This window comes from Callospermophilus lateralis, chromosome 15 (assembly GCF_048772815.1).
Source record: "Callospermophilus lateralis isolate mCalLat2 chromosome 15, mCalLat2.hap1, whole genome shotgun sequence".
NCBI classification, from domain to species: Eukaryota; Metazoa; Chordata; class Mammalia; order Rodentia; family Sciuridae; genus Callospermophilus; species Callospermophilus lateralis.
This window is the reverse complement of record NC_135319.1, coordinates 33,324,264-33,342,300: the sequence shown is the minus strand read 5'-3', so window position 1 is coordinate 33,342,300 and position 18,037 is coordinate 33,324,264. Positions and strand designations below refer to the sequence as shown.

Below are 18,037 nucleotides of genomic sequence, written 5' to 3'. Positions count from 1 at the left end.
GCTTTTAAATGAAGGATGGATCAAAGAAGAAATGAAAAGAAATTATTACAAACAAATGAAAACAAAGTACAACATATCAAAATCTCTAGGACAGTATGAAAGCAGTATTAAGAGGAAATTTTATTGCATTGTATATATGTATTTAAAAAAAAAACAGTTCCACCTCAAGGCCTTAGAAAAAGAACAAACTAATTCTAAAATCAGTAGAAGATAGGAAATAATAAATAAATAAATAAATAAATAAATAAATAAATAAATAAAAAGGATCAACTCCACAAAGAGTGGGTTCCTTGAAAAGATAAATAAGATTGATAAACCCTTAGCCAAGCTAACCAAAAAAAAAAAAAAAAAAAAAAAAAAACCCAGTTAACAAAATTAGAGATGAAAAAGGAGATATTACTACAGATGCTTCTAAAATCCAGAGGATCATTAGAAACTATTTCAAAAATTTATGCTCCAATAAACTGCAAAATCTAGAATACATTGACAAATTTCTAGACTCATATGACTTTCCCAAATTGAACCAGGAAGATAAGATATACAAAACCTAAAAAGACCAATAATAAGTAATGAAATTGAGACAGCAGTTAACAGCCTTCTGAAAAAGGAAAGCCCAGGACCTCAGCTGAGTTCTACATTTACAGAAGAAATAACCCCGGTCTTCCTCAAATTATTCTATGAAAATGAAAGGGAGGGAAACACTCCCAATTATATTCTAAGAAACCAGTATTATCCCTGATGCCAAAACTATACCAAGATGCATCAAGGAAAGAAAACTACAGCCAATATCTCTGATAAACATAGATGCAAAAATCTTCAATAAAATCTTAGCAAACCACATTCAAAAACACATGAAGAAGATAATACACGATGATCAAGTGGGCTTCATTCCAGGAATGCAAGTATGGTTCAGTATATGCAAATCAATAAATGTAATTAATATCTTAAATAGAATTAAAAATCATATGACCATTATCAATAGATGCAGAAAAGGCCTCTAAGGAATATAGCACCCAATCATGTTAAAAACACTGGAGAAACTAGGGATGCAAGGAACTTACTTCTGCATTATAAAGGCTGTGACAAACCCAAAGCAATGTAATACTGAACAGAGAAAATCTGAAAGTACTTCCTCTAAAATCAGGCACAAGGTAAGGAGATTCACTCTTACCACTCCTATTCAATAGAGTTCTCTAAACTCTACCAGAGCAATCAGGCAAGAGAAGGAAAAAAGAATTCTCTTTATGTTTTTCTGGAACAATTTGTGGTTCTCAGTGCTAAGAATATCTTCCTTAGTAGAAATACACTATACTTTTCATTGTGTACTTTTTATTTCCATTTTAAACATTTTGGCTTTTCTTCCTCTTGCCCCATTGCGGCTAACATTGGAAATCTTTTATTTTTACCAGCTTTTTGAAGTATTTTGCATCCTCTTTCACAATTTGGTTGAAAAATACCTACTGAACAATTTATGAAAGGTCCTCTTCTTGATTACGTGTAGCTTTATATGTGTGAATTACATTTAGGAAGTGTTACTTTTCAACGATTATTTTTCAAGTTCTTCATATATTTTTGGTGCCTAAGAAAAAGCTATTCCCAATTAGCATGTTCTGATGTGCCTAAATCAGGGGTGAATAATACTGAGGTCTAAAAATAGATCTGTTCCCACTAATAATGAGCACACCCAACTCCCAGACTTTGGTTTCTAATTCCATTCTTTAGTGAAAAGAACATGGGCTGCTTGAGTGATGGATGATTCCAGGTCTGGGGCACCTGGTAGTACAATAGGGTAAGGAGTTGCTCAAAAGACAAAATGGGAGTGGGGTGTCTGACTATAAGAGCTCCTAAACACCAGAACTAAAACAGTTTGATCACTAAAAGAAATAGGCACAAAATAAAGATGTTTCTGTCAATGATGACATTATGTCTTAGTTTGTGTAAGCACCCTCTATGAGGCTCATGCAATAATGAAATTGCCTAAGGATGCATTTCTCAGATGGTGCCCTCCTCATTAAGCTATGCCTGAGCCAGTTTTTGCAGTTTGCAATTTCAATCTAGGGTTTTTGGGTTTTGTTTTGGATTTTTATATTTTATTATATTCCTGGGTAAGAGGTTGAGATGTTTGATCATTAGCATTTAAGGGAATACAAAAATTAGTAAGACATGGCTTCTGGCCTCTAAGAGGCAACAGGGTCTGTGAGCCACAACAGGACCTGGGGAAGCAGGTAAAACAATACATAAGACAATAACTCATTTTATCCTCATGATAACTTTGTGAAGTAGTCCCACTTGCCAGTTAATGAATTTAAAGTTCAATGGGATTGAGTGACTTGTCCACTGTTGTTCAGTGCCAAGTGACAGAGTTGGGAATCCAAGGTAATCTTTCAGTCTGGCTTTAAAATCTGGGCTTTTTACCTCTCCAAAGAATTGGGAAAGTGCTGATTGACTTGGGGGAAGGAAGGGGCAAGGAAAGTGAAGACATTCTCAGGCAGAGGGTACAGAATGGGTAGAGAGGTCTGAAGGAGGAGTGATAAAGATCTCTCTGCTTCTCATCTTGCTGCCCTGGTATTAGCTACCCTGAATTTTTTTTTTTTTTTTTAATTGGGGATTGAACCAAGGGGCACCTTACCACAGAGCTAAGTCATTTGTATTTTTTAATCTCAGGACATGGTCTCGCTAAGTTGCAGAGGCTGGTCTTGAACTTTTCATCTTCCTTACTCAGCCTCCCGAATCACAGATTACACACATATTCCACTGTGCCTGGCTCAAGCTCTTTATTTGGTTTGCGTTAGAACATGAGAAGGCAGTGTGGGGACAAACGCACAGTACTTTATAGCAGCCAGAAAATTGTACCCCTGGTCCCCCAGTTAGGTGAGTAAATAGTCTTTGGAGATGTGACTTATCATCTCAAGTCAGTGACTTCATATAGTTACTTTTCAGAAAAGTTAACCTGGTAGTACTAGAAAACAGGCTGGGATTTTATGTTTTTCTTTCTTGTTAATGAACCTCTTGAGCTCTATTTGGGGATAAAGAACCACTTTTGTACACTTTCCTCTTAAATTTACCACTTTTCATAAGAAGTAGAATTTGCCTATTTAAAGGCAACGTCTCCCCTTTGCCAGCTGAACGATGCCCTTGTGATACCCGTAAGCATCACATGGACTACTTGTCTCCAAAAGATTTGTGCTTTTCTTCAGACCTCCATTTTTCAAAGGTGAATCAAAAATCCACAATTAGAAATGGAAACATGTCAAACAGAAAGCACCACTTATCGATAACCAAGAAACACAGCAAGCCCTTGTCATTAGTGTTGAGGGCACAGCAAAGTCCTGTTGTGGGACAACTGAGGGAAGAGCCTTGGTGACTGAATGTCTCTTGTGGAAGCAAAAAGAATACGACAAGCATCCTTAGCAGCTTCTCCCTTTCATGTCATTCAGAAAAGCAGAAGTAGAATCCATTGGCTTGGCATGTAGTGGAGGATCACAGGCACAAAGCAGTTGACAGGGAGTTCCTATCCACATTCCCCTGAACGGATCCTTTGTTGTATAATGTTGCACAGTGACTCTACACTTATTCACCTTGCTTAACAGAAACTTTATTCCTGTTGAACAGCAATTTTGCCTTTTCTCCTCTTTCTCCCCAGTCGCTAGCAACCACTTTCCTATCTCTTTTAGTTTGACTATTTTAGATTCCACAGATAATTGGAACCATGGAGTTATCTTTCTGTGACTGTGTTATTTCACTTAGCATAGGGTGTTCTAGGTTCATTTGTGTTATCACTTATAACAGGATCTCCTTCTTTTGGAGGGAATAATAGCGTTTGTGTCTACCACATTTTTCCTTATGAACTCATCCAGTTAGGTTGTTTCTGCATCTAGACTGTTGTCAGTAATACTCTGTGGAACATGGGAGTGCAAATCTCTCTCTGAGATACTGATTTCCATTCTTAATTCCTGATTTTCAGTGACAGTTCTGTTTTCATTTGATGGCAGGGGCATCTCTATACCATTTTCTATAGTGATGGCTTCATTTTATTTTCACCAACAATACAGTTTCTCCATATTCTAGCCAAGAGTTCAATTTTTAAAATAATAGCCATCCTAGTAAGTGTGAAATATTGTGGTTTTGATTTGTTTTTCCCTGATGATTAGTGACATTGAGCATCTTTTCATATACTTACTAATCATTTGTATTTCTTTGAAGAAATGCAAATTCAATTCCTCCACTTTATTTATTTTATTTTATTCGTTATGGTGGTGCTGGGGATCAAACCCAGGACTTCACATATGATAGGCTTTACCACTGAACAACACCCCCTTTGCTCTTTTTTTAAATTGAGTTCTTTGCCTTTAGTTTGATTTTGTTTGTTTGTTTGTTTGTTCACCATAGAGTATAGAAGTTCCCTATATATATTCCGGATCCCTTATCAGATATGTGGTTTGCAGATATTTTCTCCCATTTTGTAGGTTGACTTGTCACTCTGTTGATTATTTTTCTTCTAGGGCATTTATAGTTTCTCGTCTTGAATTTTAAATCTTTAATCCATTTTTAATTGATTTGTGTGTGGTGTAATATAAAGATCGAATTTTATTCTTTTGCATATGGCTTTCCAGTTTTCCTAACATTTTTGTTGCCAAAACTGTCCTTTCCCTATTGTGTGTTCTTGGTATGCTTTTCATAGATCAGTTGATGGTATATGTGTGAGGTTATTTCTGTGGGGTTATTTCTGTGAGCTTTCTGTTCTGTTTCAGGGCTTGACTTTTTATCTCTCTTGTTACCCAGCATGCCGTTTAGTGAGCCTTCTGCCCTTCTCATCTGCTTTTGTGTTTTGTCAATGGAGACCATCTGCATTTTAAAACGTAAATGGTTGAAGATACTAATATTCAATTAAGTTAGAGATAATACTTAATTTGTTGCTATATTTCAGGTCTATCATATGCAAGTCACACAGTTGGTTTCACGCCACCAACTTCATTGACTAGAGCCGGAATGTCTTACTACAATTCTCCGGGTCTTCACGTGCAACACATGGGAACGTCCCATGGTATCACAGTAAGTGTCTCTGGGGGTGGGAAGCAGCATTTCTAATGGTGATACCAGATGGTCCTCTTCAGAGGCTATAATTGATGCCCTTAAACATTTGCCTTTCTTCCCATCTTTCCCCATCAGTTCACCTTAAACTGCAGGTACTTCCCTATAGTTTGACACAAAGTTCTAATGTTAAAATTAGACTCCTTCCCAGGATGCAAAACTTCAACTTACTTCCTGTGAAAAATTGCCCTGTGTGGAATGTAACTTGTAGTGTGGCCAGTGCCTCCACTGAACTCTGACCAGTTCCTTGCCATAAAGAATTACTGTTGGTTGCCATGATGCCTGAAAATATTTTTGTATGCACCTTTACAAGTCACTACTAACCCTTTATAGTCCCCCTGAAGTTAATCCTGTTTCTAGTTTTACTCAGAAAATTCTCTCCTGGTATTAGAAGGAAGCTTAACTGTATCTGGTTCTAATTCCATTAAGGGGAGGAGCTTTTTTTTTTTTTTTTCCCCTGTAGAATTTGTTATATAGTTAACTAATAGGCCAGTCAAAAAGGTAGCTAATATGAGTTGGCATGGTGACCCACACTTGTAATCCCAGACACTTAGGAGGCTGAAGCAGGGGAATGAATCACAAGCTCAAGGCCAGCTTTGTCAACTTATTGAGACCCTATCTTCAAAACAAAAAGGGTGGGTGGGGAGGGAACCGGGGATGATTCTCAATGGTAGAGTGTTTGAGTCCAGAGCCTAATGCATGCCAGCCAGGCAATCTGTATAACCACACAAAGGAAGAGAAGAAAGGTAGCTAATGAGGTGAGAAAGATGGAAAGATTTTAATATTTTCACTGAGATAATATTTCAAAGAGGAACCCTATTCTATGTAATCATTTAAGATATTTGTGAAGTTTGTTTAAAGCCAGTTTGATGGACTTTGTGCAAAAGGGGACTGTTTTGTTGAGCTGTGACCTTTAGAATATGGAAAAGTTGTTTGAGAGGGGTGATAGAAGAAATCGAGGACATACGACTGGCAGTAAAGATATAAGATGACAACTGTTTTAAAATGTCACAGCTGTGTCATTGATGGGGCCACATCCAGTAGTGTGGGCAATGCCAGTTTTACAGTAATTTTGCCTAGCTTTCCCACAGCTGTAGGTGTAAGCACTGCTGGAGCTTTCCTGCCTCCCCAGGAACCAGTGGGGATACAGAAGGAGCCCACTGGTTCCTGGTGTCTGCAGCTCAGCGCTCCAGGAGTCTCTGCTTCTGGTGGTGCTGTGTTGGTACTTGCTGGCGCCCCAGGCTGACCTGCTTCCTGTCCTCTCCACAGAGGCCTTCACCACGGAGAAGCAACAGTCCTGACAAGTTCAAACGGCCCACACCGCCTCCGTCTCCCAACACGCAGACCCCAGTCCAGCCGCCTCCGCCTCCACCTCCGCCACCCATGCAGCCCGCGATCCCCTCGGCAGGCACCTCGCAGCCTGCCCCTTCGCAACATTCGGTGCACCCCTCCTCCCAGCCTTAATGCATGTGCTTAGTCTGAATTTCAAGTTGGGACTCGTCCATTGGAGCCGCCTACTCAACGCCAAAGGCTTCCTTCCCTGGCATATTTGGATCTGACTTATTTGCACTGAGGTTATCTAGGCTTCACTATCCATTGTGTTGTAAACGTTCGTTGGAAACGCAGCCAGTGTTGTGGGTCTACAACACTAACCAGACGACTTTCCATCCGTGTTTTACTTGAATCTACATGTATGTCCATTCCCTGGCTGGAACATTGGCTATTTGGTATTTGGTAATACAGCAGCAGTGTGCAATTTTTGCTTGGCCCCAGAGCTTCATTTCCTTGGCTTTTAGGTTTGTAAAATAAAAAGGGATATATTTTTTATATTTTTTTCCATGAATCTGCAGAAAATTACTGAGCTGTTATTACCCCCCTGTCCAATTATTATGGTGTTTACCAAACCTACCAAGAATTCAGCACTACAGTTCACACCTTTGAAAAATCTGACTTTCAGTGTAGAGTGGGAAGTTGGAAGAATCAGTGCCCAAGACACACACTGTTTAGTAGAGCTTTCTACAGGAAATCTTTTGTAAGTTATTTTCAATGTAATTTGACATCCATGTTTTTTGTAAAACAGTCTAAAGAATGAATCCCATGGCTAAATCTTCTCCACATAGTGGGCTGGATAATTCTTACATAATAAAATGTGATTCTTCCCTTTATCCTTAATGCTAATCTATCTAAACTAGCCCCTCTAACATGAGTCTAACATGAGTGTCCAACCTCGGGTGGTCTCAGTGGCTGATTAGAATGTGCTCTTTGATTCCTGGTACAGAGGGCAAGGTGATTGTAACCCGACCAGTGTGATTTCCCCTCCTATTCTTTGTGTTCTCCTGAGATAGAATTGGACAAATATTTTAAAGGTTCAAAATGCTATTAGAAAATACTCTCTGCCATTAGAAGACTGTCTTGGCAAAATGGCCACAAAATACTGTATTGCTTGGCAGAAAGAAAAGACATGTAGAGGAAAGTGGTACGTTAGCACTGAGGACTGCTTATTTTGCCCAGTATAAGCAAGTACGGTGTACAAAGAAATATATTCTGAATACATTATTTTCATTCATTTAGCAGAAATAAACCATTTGGTTTCACTTTGACGTGGAACACGGCCTCACTCTTTTCTTAATACTTGGTCCATCTTTCTTTTTGTTTTTCAGCAGTTACTAATTTGTACTTTGGTAGTAAAGTGCTTTTTATCTCCTGTGTTTGCATATTTATATATGCTGTGGATGAAAATAACTTACTAGAGAATGTATATTTTATGATGAGAACGTGTTATCTGGCGGATATAATCAGAGAACTGAATATTAATTTATCAGTAATTTTTAAGAGTTCATGTTTTGTGACAACCATCTCTAATACCTAACTCCTTATTGCACACACTCCTAAAAATAAGGAACCATGATGTTGTAGATATTTAATATTGTACAGTATAGAAACTTCCATTTTTGCCTTCGAATGCATATTTAATGAGTTAACAGAATGAAAAAAAAAAGTGTTATTGGATAATAGTGTTTGACTAGCATTTAAGAACTTGAGAGTAAAAGCAACAAAAAGATTTTTTTCACTTCTTCCTGCTTCTACCCCCAAACCGAGAATGTCATCCCTAATTGTTAGGAAGAAATCGTTGATTTGTAAAAATTTTATTTATATGTCTGTTATATACATGATCATAGTGCAGTTCTCAAACATGGGGAAGTTTGGCATTTATTATTGAGGCTTTAGGTTTTTAATATGATCTGACTGGGCCATGTCAAACTGGGGATTTCCCCAACAGCTCACTGATCCTTCTGGTACATTATTACCATTCCAAGGAATTCTGAGAGTAGGCAAACTGATTTTGCCTTCACGGTACAGTTCTTTGTTTTTCTTATGGGAAATACATGTTTACAAGAATCTTTTATGAGATTGTACATTTCAATGCTGTTGGATGGTGTCTTGTGCTCAAATAAGAAAAGCCCCTAATATAATGATCTTCCCTCGGTTTCCTTTCAATTTCGTTACCTCCTGAAAGCACAAAGGTTAAAATATTGCCATATGGTGAACGAAAAAGCACTTGGAGCAACCAGACATTTCCTGAAATATGCCTTTGACAGATAAGTTCTTGACATTCAGACCTCTGAAGAAATGTATTGCTGGTTCCCCTAGACTCACCATTTCACTTCAAAATATAGCTCCTTCAAACAGCACTTTTCAACATAAATCTAGTTGTTTCTCCCGTGGCCATTCAGAACTCATAGAACAAACACTACTATTTTGAATTTATGATGTTTCGTGTCATTTTAAAGTGTTTCATGACCTCATGTGGAGCTGCTAATGGTTGGGAAGTATCAGTTAGGACAATTTCTTGGCAACTCTTTTGCCACCGGGACTGGTAAGATTCAGATCCTGAGCCCATAGAGGCAGAAGCCCCCTCCCCTGTGGGAAATGGACTTACCTAGGCTGGGAAGTTCTCATGGGGGCTGAATGTACTTCCTGCCATTTTGTTGCCCACTCAGACATGCTAATCTGCTTTTGGTCCCAGTAGGTCTTTGTAAAATCAGTAGCCATCCTGCAGGTGGAGGGAGCAACAGTAGCTTCAGTAGCTTTATTTCCTGTCTTGCTGACAGAGACCCTTGGCTACCACTGTGCTGCTAATAGAATAAGTAACTCTGTTGCCGGATTACCATGCCTTTTCTACAAAACCAAATTAACCTACCTAATACCTGACAACTCTGGGCTCTGAACTGCTTTCTATTATCAAGCATGCTGGCATTCTAGACAGAATTCTAGAAATTTGGCAGATGGTGGAAGTGTTTAAGATTGAATTTTACATACTCCTTTGATTGGAAGGAGTTTTCAGTTCTGAGCTCCTGAGATTCTGACTAGCAACCATGGAATGAATGTGACCAGAATGTGGCTTTGACACCAAGTACTGCTGTGCCTTGTGATTGGCTTCTGATTCGACCAGAAATAATCTATAATGTGAATTGTTAACTCTTCAATTGTAGGGGAAAAAAAAATGTGCATCACCCTTTATTAGGTAGATATGAACTTTCCCTGCACAGAGCCTTGCTTTCCCGTAAGGCAAGAAAAAGCATAGACACTTGTGCTTTGAGAGCTTCTTAATATTTATCAATACAGAAGAAGTATGTGTCACTCAAATCTTCTGTCTAGTTCCTATCTCATAGGTAACCTACACTGAGAACTTAGTAGTCATGACTACCAAAGAAATGCATAGTAAAACAAATTTTTATTTCCAAATTATTAAAGAGCCAGCCATTGACGCTGCTACACGAGTTCCATGCTCAAGAGCCATTGTAAGAGAGATTAAGGGGTTTTAGGGGTTTTGATTTTTAATTTTCCTTCTCTCTTTTCTCTGTGTGTGTTTGATAAAACATGTTAGCATAAAGTTTTGGCGTACATTTTCCAGAATGCTTAGCAGTTGTGATTAACTGCTATGTCTAGATTGCCTCTTGGTAGGCAGTTGAAGGAACCTGTGCTCTCGATAGCACAGTGCTGTTTGTGCAGGAGTGCGTGTGTGCATTTATGCCTTAACTCAGGCTACTGCTCAACTTTACTTTTTTGACTTAGTCTGCACCGTCATCTAGATTGTACCGTACATCTCAGTCTGAACTTCATCCTGCCAAAAACAAAGTTGCAGGCACAACATGTTAAGAATAATACATTCCTCTGGAAAAGTATGTGGTCAGATTGACCCTGAGTTGTCTTTGGACTTGACTTGGAACTTAGCCTGGAAAGCAAAAGTGGACTGTCAAAAGGAAAGAGGTCAACAGGGGAAAGAGGAGAGCCAGCTAGCACGCCTTTTCCCTCTGCATATCCGTGCACACTCTGTGTTGCTCATGGCGGCTTGTCTACAACTTGACTATGTTGGGGTTCTGGTAATAGTGGCAATCTTGACATTCTTGGACGGAGTTTAGAGAGATGTAAGACTTCCAATTAATGTCTTATTTACTTTATGTTTATTAGTCTTTGATACGTGTGCTGAATCAGAAACCTAAATAAAGATAATTTTTTAAAATGTACCTCTTGAGCCTTAAGCCCTATCTATCTGTTTATCCCTCCCTCCCCCTCTGTCTCTCTCTCCCCCTATTCTTTGGGTTGGAAAACAAACACTTCCCTGTTGCTTCTGGCAGATATCCAACATAGATTCTAAACACTAAATCCTTCCTTAGAAAGTAAACTTAGGGAAGATAGGATGAATGGGGCTGGTGTGGTTAAATTAAAGTACTGGAGTTTTGAAAATCCATTGATCCTTGCACTGAAGATTTTTGTGCTCTTCTGTTCTGTATTTCTGTAAAGCAGTAACCCTAGGAGATTATGAAATGGAAAGGATAGCCTACTTTCAAAATGTCACATATACACAGGCATGTATAGTCACATGCCACATCAATCAGTGAGGAACTGCCTATGTAACAGTCCCTCAAGACTACAGTAGAGCTGAAAAATTCCCATTGCTTACTGACGTTGCAGCTGTCATTTGTCATGCTGTGTGCATTACTCAGTGTATGTGGTAATGCTGGTGTAAATAAACCTGTGCTACTAGTCAAACACAAATGCAGTATGAACAGTGCATAATATGTGATAAATGACTGTTACTGCTTTATATATTTATCATTTTTTAAGAAAATGAACTACTTACAAAAGCATACTATAAAACAATATGTCATGTTATGCGGGCAACAGCCTCATGCATCTTGTGTTTAGCATCTCTGGATTGCATTAGGAGGCCACACAGAGTGATGGTGTGATTACAATCTCTGATGTTCCCATAATAACATTGCCTACCAGTGACTTTCCCTGAATGTCATCCCTGTCATTAGTTGACACACAACTGCATATACTCAGGCTTTGGATGTCACTGTTGGTGTATTATTGAGCTTATTCTTAAAAGTTTAAATTGTACAATATACTTTGTAGGAAGAATCCATCAATTCTGGGTTTGAGGTTTAAGTGTCCATTCTTTTACTGGACCAGTTACTTAAACTCTCTTGGGCTTAATTTTCTTACCTATAAAATAACATGATTTATATACCTTACCAAAATGAGAAAATTGGTTTGAAAGTACAGTACAATCCTTTAAACATAACATGGACTGGTCCCACATCCACTCATTCAGGAAGAAACACAGAGTGAATATTTGGAATGACATTTATACACATTGGCATGGGGGTGGGGTGGGAAGTATTGTTTGGCAGTTGTAAGCCCATATCAATTAGAGTCCACATTCTGGGGAGAAAATGCACAATTTAGCAAGATCCTCTCTTGGAGTCTTCAACAACTTATTTATGATACACTCTTGCAAGCGCAAACCATTTAAATCTAGGCCCTTTTCTGTATAAAAGTAAATTCAACTTGTGTAAATCTTGACTCACTTTGGTGTAAGCAAGATTCCATTTTTAATGCAGTGAATTTTTAATTTGGTCATGAAAACTGAAATGACCAAATGACAAGACAGCTAGGTTTAATGTGACTTGGTGATAATATTGATCAAGAGATTTCCCAGGATTTACAAATTCAGTCTTGACTTCATCCACCAGCTTCAGTATTCTGTATGATGGAGATGGCCATTCTCATCTCAAGTAAAATTGAAGAGAACAGGATTTAGAGTACTTTAACAGGGCTGGGGGGCGGGCATAGCTTAGTGGTACAGCACTTGTCTAGCATGTTAGAGGCCCTGAGTTTGATCCTCAGCACTAGTAAAAATAAATAAAAATTCTAAAGCAGCACATGACTTTAAGCTGCAAGTATGCTTTTGTTTCCTTTAAAGTCATTTACTGTAGGAATAGATGTAGATACAACAATGTTGTTGTTGTAGTATTGAGGATAGAACTCGGGCTCTTTAGCACAGAGCTACACTCTCAGCCCTTTCTATTTTTTATTTTGAGGTAGGGTCTCACTAAATTGCTGAGACTGACCTTGAATGTGAAATCCTCCTGTCTACGCCTTCCAAGTCATTTTTAAAATATATTTCAAAGTCTATGTGTCCACATGGTGCTTCTAAAATTGAAATAGTTGGTTTACAGCATCTTTGTTTCTGTGTAAAACTTTTAAGGTAATCTTGGTCCTTGTTTTAATGTATAGGCTTATAAATTTTAAAGAAGTGTGCAAGAATTTTTTTTATCACAAATATCTAATCCAGGCTTATGTTATTTAACTTTCTCTTTAGAAATGGAGGAAGAAATTAGTGCATATTATGGTTTGTGTCTGATGTGTATTTTGACATGTAACATTGAATTCCTGTCCTTTGAAATTTTCTTACACATCATCCCTAATTTTATAGTGCATTGAGTGCTATGAAATAAATATATTTAGATCTTTTCCCTAAGATCCTATTTTACAAAACTCTACTACAGGTTGAGTATACCTTATCTGAAATGCTTGGGACTAGAAGTATCTCAGGTTAATGATTAGTTCAGATTTTAGAATACTGGCATATATATGGTATATCTTGGAATAAGATTCAAGTCTAAGTACAGATTCTTTTGTAATTCATATACACCTCACACACAGCCAGATGGAAATTTTATACAATATTTTAAAGTACATGAAACAAAATGGTATTTTCTACTTGTGGCATCATGTTGTCACTCAAAATGTTTTGGAATTTGGAACATCTCAGATTTCAGATTTGTATATTGGGGATTCTCAACCTGTAATAATCTAAAGAAATTTTCTAGATTATTAGTTACCCAAGATTTTTAGATGATTATTATTTTTTAAAGACTAAAATGAAAGAGAAGATGAATTAGTAGACATTGATATTGCAACTTATTATCAACATTCTCCACATGTTCCAGAAGGCAGAGGGGGAAAATGACCATAATAGAAAAATAATAGAATGTGTAAGTGATCCAAATTGAACTCCAAAGATTTAAGAAAATTGCAACGCCTGAAATTTAACAAAAGTTTGTTTTAAATTCTTTGTGGATTTAGGTTTCTTCTCTTTAAATATATCTGAGCCACATTCCAGGGCAACTACATAAATTCAAATTAAGGGTTTTTGGTTTGTTTAAATTGCCCTACTTTTCTCCCCCCAAGTAGCTTTGCCTGTTCACACTACTGGTAAATGCATGCTCAAGAGCATGCTACTCCAACTGGTCACTTCTAACCTTGGGCATGAAGACGGAAGAAGGTGTCAGGCAGCTGTACAGTAGAAAGCATCCTGTGAGTTCAAGTCGGGTCTAAGTCCAGTCTCCTGAACTTCAGTTTTCCCATCTATAAAATATGAATGAGAATGGCGTCTTTATGATCAGTGAACATATTTCAAAACTTTAGGGTATAAAATTCTTTGTATTGACTTCTTCACTCTTTCCAATGTCACTCCATTCCTTCTACAAATGCTTTGAAAACACCGGCTGCATCAGCCGTTGAGCACAGTACAGGGAGTGCTGCAGGGCATGAGAAAGCTGCAGTTCTTTCTCTTTTGGAGCTTACAGTTTATGAATGCAGTAAGTGTTGGATTTGGGGAACCAGTGCAGGGAGACCCCAGAGCATTGGGAGAAAGGAAGGGTCAACGAAGACTTGCAACAATTGATTTTTGATGGATTCTTGAGAACAGGGAGGATTTTGAGGAAAAGTCTTTAGGACAGAAGGAGAGGCGTAGGTGAAAACTGGAATAAGGAATATAACTGGTAACTGGGTTCCCTGGAAGTAAACTCCACGAGACCGGAAGTTGGGCACAGGAAGCTTATAAGTGAAGTAATTCTTAGAAACAGAGAGGTGAGGCCTAAGTGAATGAGCTGGTTGATTAACAAAGTTAGCAACTTGTGCTGAACTCCAGTGGGTAGCCCCAAGGAATCACTTAGAACATACTTCAGTATTGTCCCACTAGAGGATCAGGCTTCTGGAACTTGGATGCACCAACTTCTTTTCTTCATTGGTTGAAGGTGATCCCCCAGGAAGAATAGGCACCACATTTGGGTTTTCCAGGTTGTGCTTAAGTGTCTTCTGCACAAACCTGAGGCAGCAAAGCCATGACAAGTGGCCACCCCATGCTTGATAAGGTGCCAATGAGGTTCATGAGTTTCCATGGTGAAATCAGGTGGGCCTCAGGCATGTGACATATCCCTCAAGATTTGCTTCAGGTGCTTGGGGACTAAATATTTCACCATTATTTGGTTTAGCTTATTTAAAGTGATCATGATAATTTGAAATACTTTATACTTTAAAATAAGGGCAATTTATGTTTTAAAAAATAGACTCTTTATGTGTCTTGAAAAAAAGAAGGCATCATGGCCACATTGTACTCTTCATTGGGGCTGAGCAATAATTGTACCTGGAAAAGCAGAGAATACCTGTTCCTCTTCAGAGCTATTCTCCTCACCACAATTATTACAGGATGACACATAGGCACTTTTAAGTTTGCAATTCCTTTGCATAGTGTATTTAAGGAATGAGGGAAGCTTGATATGGCCAGTTCTTGTGTGTGGGAAGGAGACGTGGAAATTGAAGGCCAGTTAGGAGAGGCCTAAGCCAGAAATTCCTAGCACAAGTCTAGCTGATAAAAGGAAAGTGAAATATCAAGCAATCTTGTCTCAAGTTTGGTCAAGAGATGAAATAGGATTGAAATGTTCCTGGAGTCTCTTCTCTGTGCTATCATCTAATTTGTCCCCTAATATCCCCAAACTAAATATATAGCGGGTCGAGTTGAGGATGTGCTCCTATGTATAGAGATGAGTCAGACAGATGTGATGACAGGTGTTTAAGAGTCCTACTCTCTGGGAGAATGGCCCTGATTGGTATTGTTTGCCAAATTTATAGTGTAAATTCTTCCCACCGTGACTGATTTGTACAGTAGCACACCATTGTATAACTTTTCCTCTATGCAGATATATTACATATAGATAACCTTAAGAGCACAATAAAAGTAAAATAATTAGAAAGTGGGGTGCTTTGAGTATTTATTACTTTTTAAAATATCTTTTTAATGCAACTCTATATAATTTAATATTTAAGTGTCTATGTTTAGCTATCAGCTCACAAACTTCCTGTACATTTAACAATTGGCTCTCATGAACCTTTCTGAGCCAGTTTGTAGCATATCTCTGGGTCTGAGAGGTCAGTGGAGGCTCCTTTATCAATATCTGTGATGCTTGCAGGTCCCACTCCAAATGCGGCGGTGGATTTGGACATGGTGAAGAACAAGGGGATGAGTCTTCCTTGGTACTCTCAAGACAGCTGACGCAGCTGCTCTTGTGGGAAGGGTCTCATGCCAAATGCAATGGCTTGACCTGGGCACACACCCTTCGGGAGCTTGGGTATGCGTATGTCTGAGGCAGCATGGTTTTTGCATTGCTTTCCATCCTACCCTACCTTTAGCTTCTCTCTCCATCATCCTAAATCAGCTCGGACGAGATGCCAGAAGTTCATTGCACAGACACAGATGCAGGGACATTACAAGGGGGCTTGAGGAGCTCCACTGGGAGATCGATCGTTTTTCTGTCCACTATTCTTCTTCTCAAGCAGTCTAAATTGCCTTCCCCTCATCTCATTTCTCTTTGTCTGTAAACTGCATTTTATGAAGTTTATACTAACTTGTTGGAATTGTGGTAAGTGTCAAAACCAAACAGTCTGGTTCCAGAACACGTGTACTTAGCTACTTAATGGAGAAAAAAAAAAAAAATGTGGGAACAAGGTGGGTGTGTCCATTGTGAGACAGCCTGACAGACTTAAGTAATTTTAGGCAATGACCCTTGGCAGCTACCATGAAATCCCTCAGAAGCTGTTGGGGATATAGGAACACAGAGGAAAGGGGATGATTTGTTTCAGATTGAAGGAAGCCTGTGAACTTTGTTTGGAAGAGGTACCTGACTTACTTGCATATGTATTTGTGCAGGGGATGTATGCTCTAGAGCAAAGAAGCCTGTCTCTCTATGTTTATTTTGGCACCTGCATGGCCAAAGGATATCTGGATCAAAGGGAGAATGGATAGAACAGTTCTATCAGATATTGAAGAATTGTTATTAATTTCATTGAAAAAATTGTTATTTCATTTCTAGATAATAATAATGGTATTATGATTACTTACTTTTTTAAAGGTTTTTATCCTAGGCAATGGCTATTTCTGGATGAGATTCTAGGCTACAGATCCATGAAAAGTGACAGGTACCTAGATTGAAGCTTCTGGGAAGCTCAATCCTGCATCTGGGGAAGATTCCAGGCTTCTCATGATATTTTTCTCCATGGCTTTAGGCAGATTTTGTACCTGGGGGAACTTTCTCCTTACTCAGCAGAGCCAACAGGGAGGTGCCTGGGAAGTACCAGGGTATTCTGGAAAAAGGTACAACCTTTTACAGAATACTCAGCAGCTTTGAGATGAATCAACTCTTGGATGATTTATGAGAATTCTTAAGTGTCTCTAACCTCCCTTGTTATTTTTTTTCTTTTTATTGCTATACAGATCTTTAAAAATGTTATTTTTTTCTAGACAGATAATAAACAGACCAAATGTATCATATATATATACTTATTATCTGTTTATTAAGAAATAACATTTTTCAAAGATCTGTATTTTTTAAGGTTAATAAATACTTAGGGAGGCTATGATAACATATTTTGGGTTTGCTTTAAAAATAGCTCATGAGGAGGATGGAGAAATGATTGTGTATATAAAGGAACTAAAGTGAGCAATATATCAATTGCCAAAATCTGATTATACTATTTTCTACTTTTGTACATGCTTAAGATTTTTTTTTCCTTTCAGGGATTATTTTTGTGTGTGTGTGGCATCAGGGATTGAACCCAGGGGTTCTCCACCACTAAGCTACATCCTCAGCCCCATTTTAAATTTCGTTTAAAAACAGATTCTCCCCACCTTGCTGAGTCTGACTTTGAACAGGCTGTTCTCCTGTCTCAGCCTCCTTAGCCACTGGGAATACAAACAGCACCACCGTGACAGATTTTCATACTAAAACTTTCACAATGGAGGGGATGGGTATCAAGAGTTTTTAATGATGGAAAAGAAGAAGTGAGTCTTGGAAAAGACAGTGGTACAGATGCCAACAGAATATTCTAATTCTGCAAGAAGACAAGAGTATTTTATATACCAGCCTCCCAAATGAGAAACTGGTAAAAACTTGCTCTAAACCAAGGATAAGTTTATGAGTTTAAGAATTATAAGCTCTGGGCAACTGGATTGGAATAATTGACATCATGGTAGAGTTGAAATCAAAACAATGTCCTCTCATTTATTCCCTGTGGGAGGCTGCCATGTCATGTGACCAGCATTTTTCCTCTCCTGATTGGTTTGAGACACTGTCTGTCATCCCCCTGATGCTCTGGCTGCTTTTAAGTAGCTATAGATCTTGAGGGTAGAAATAATGCAACCAAATGTGTCTTCCTGCCTAGGCATGCCTTCTTGCAGACCCATGGGTGGGGCTACGCTCACCTGTTCCTTTGTGATATTACCCCTTGCCCTGTTTGGGATAGAATGTTCCATGGA

General features: G+C 38.5%; 1 protein-coding gene across 1 annotated transcript in view; it reads left to right on the top strand.

Annotated features, from left to right (window-relative positions):
* Positions 1-10,619, top strand: part of Ccdc6 (coiled-coil domain containing 6) — a 112,845-nt gene extending 102,226 nt beyond the window's left edge. The window contains exons 8-9 of the mRNA XM_076834542.1: positions 4,928-5,052; positions 6,361-10,619. Coding sequence (XP_076690657.1) covers positions 4,928-5,052; positions 6,361-6,555 — 320 coding nt within the window. The 3' untranslated portion in view covers positions 6,556-10,619. The remainder of the gene's footprint in view (positions 1-4,927; positions 5,053-6,360) is intronic.
* The last annotated feature ends 7,418 nt before the right edge of the window (positions 10,620-18,037 follow it).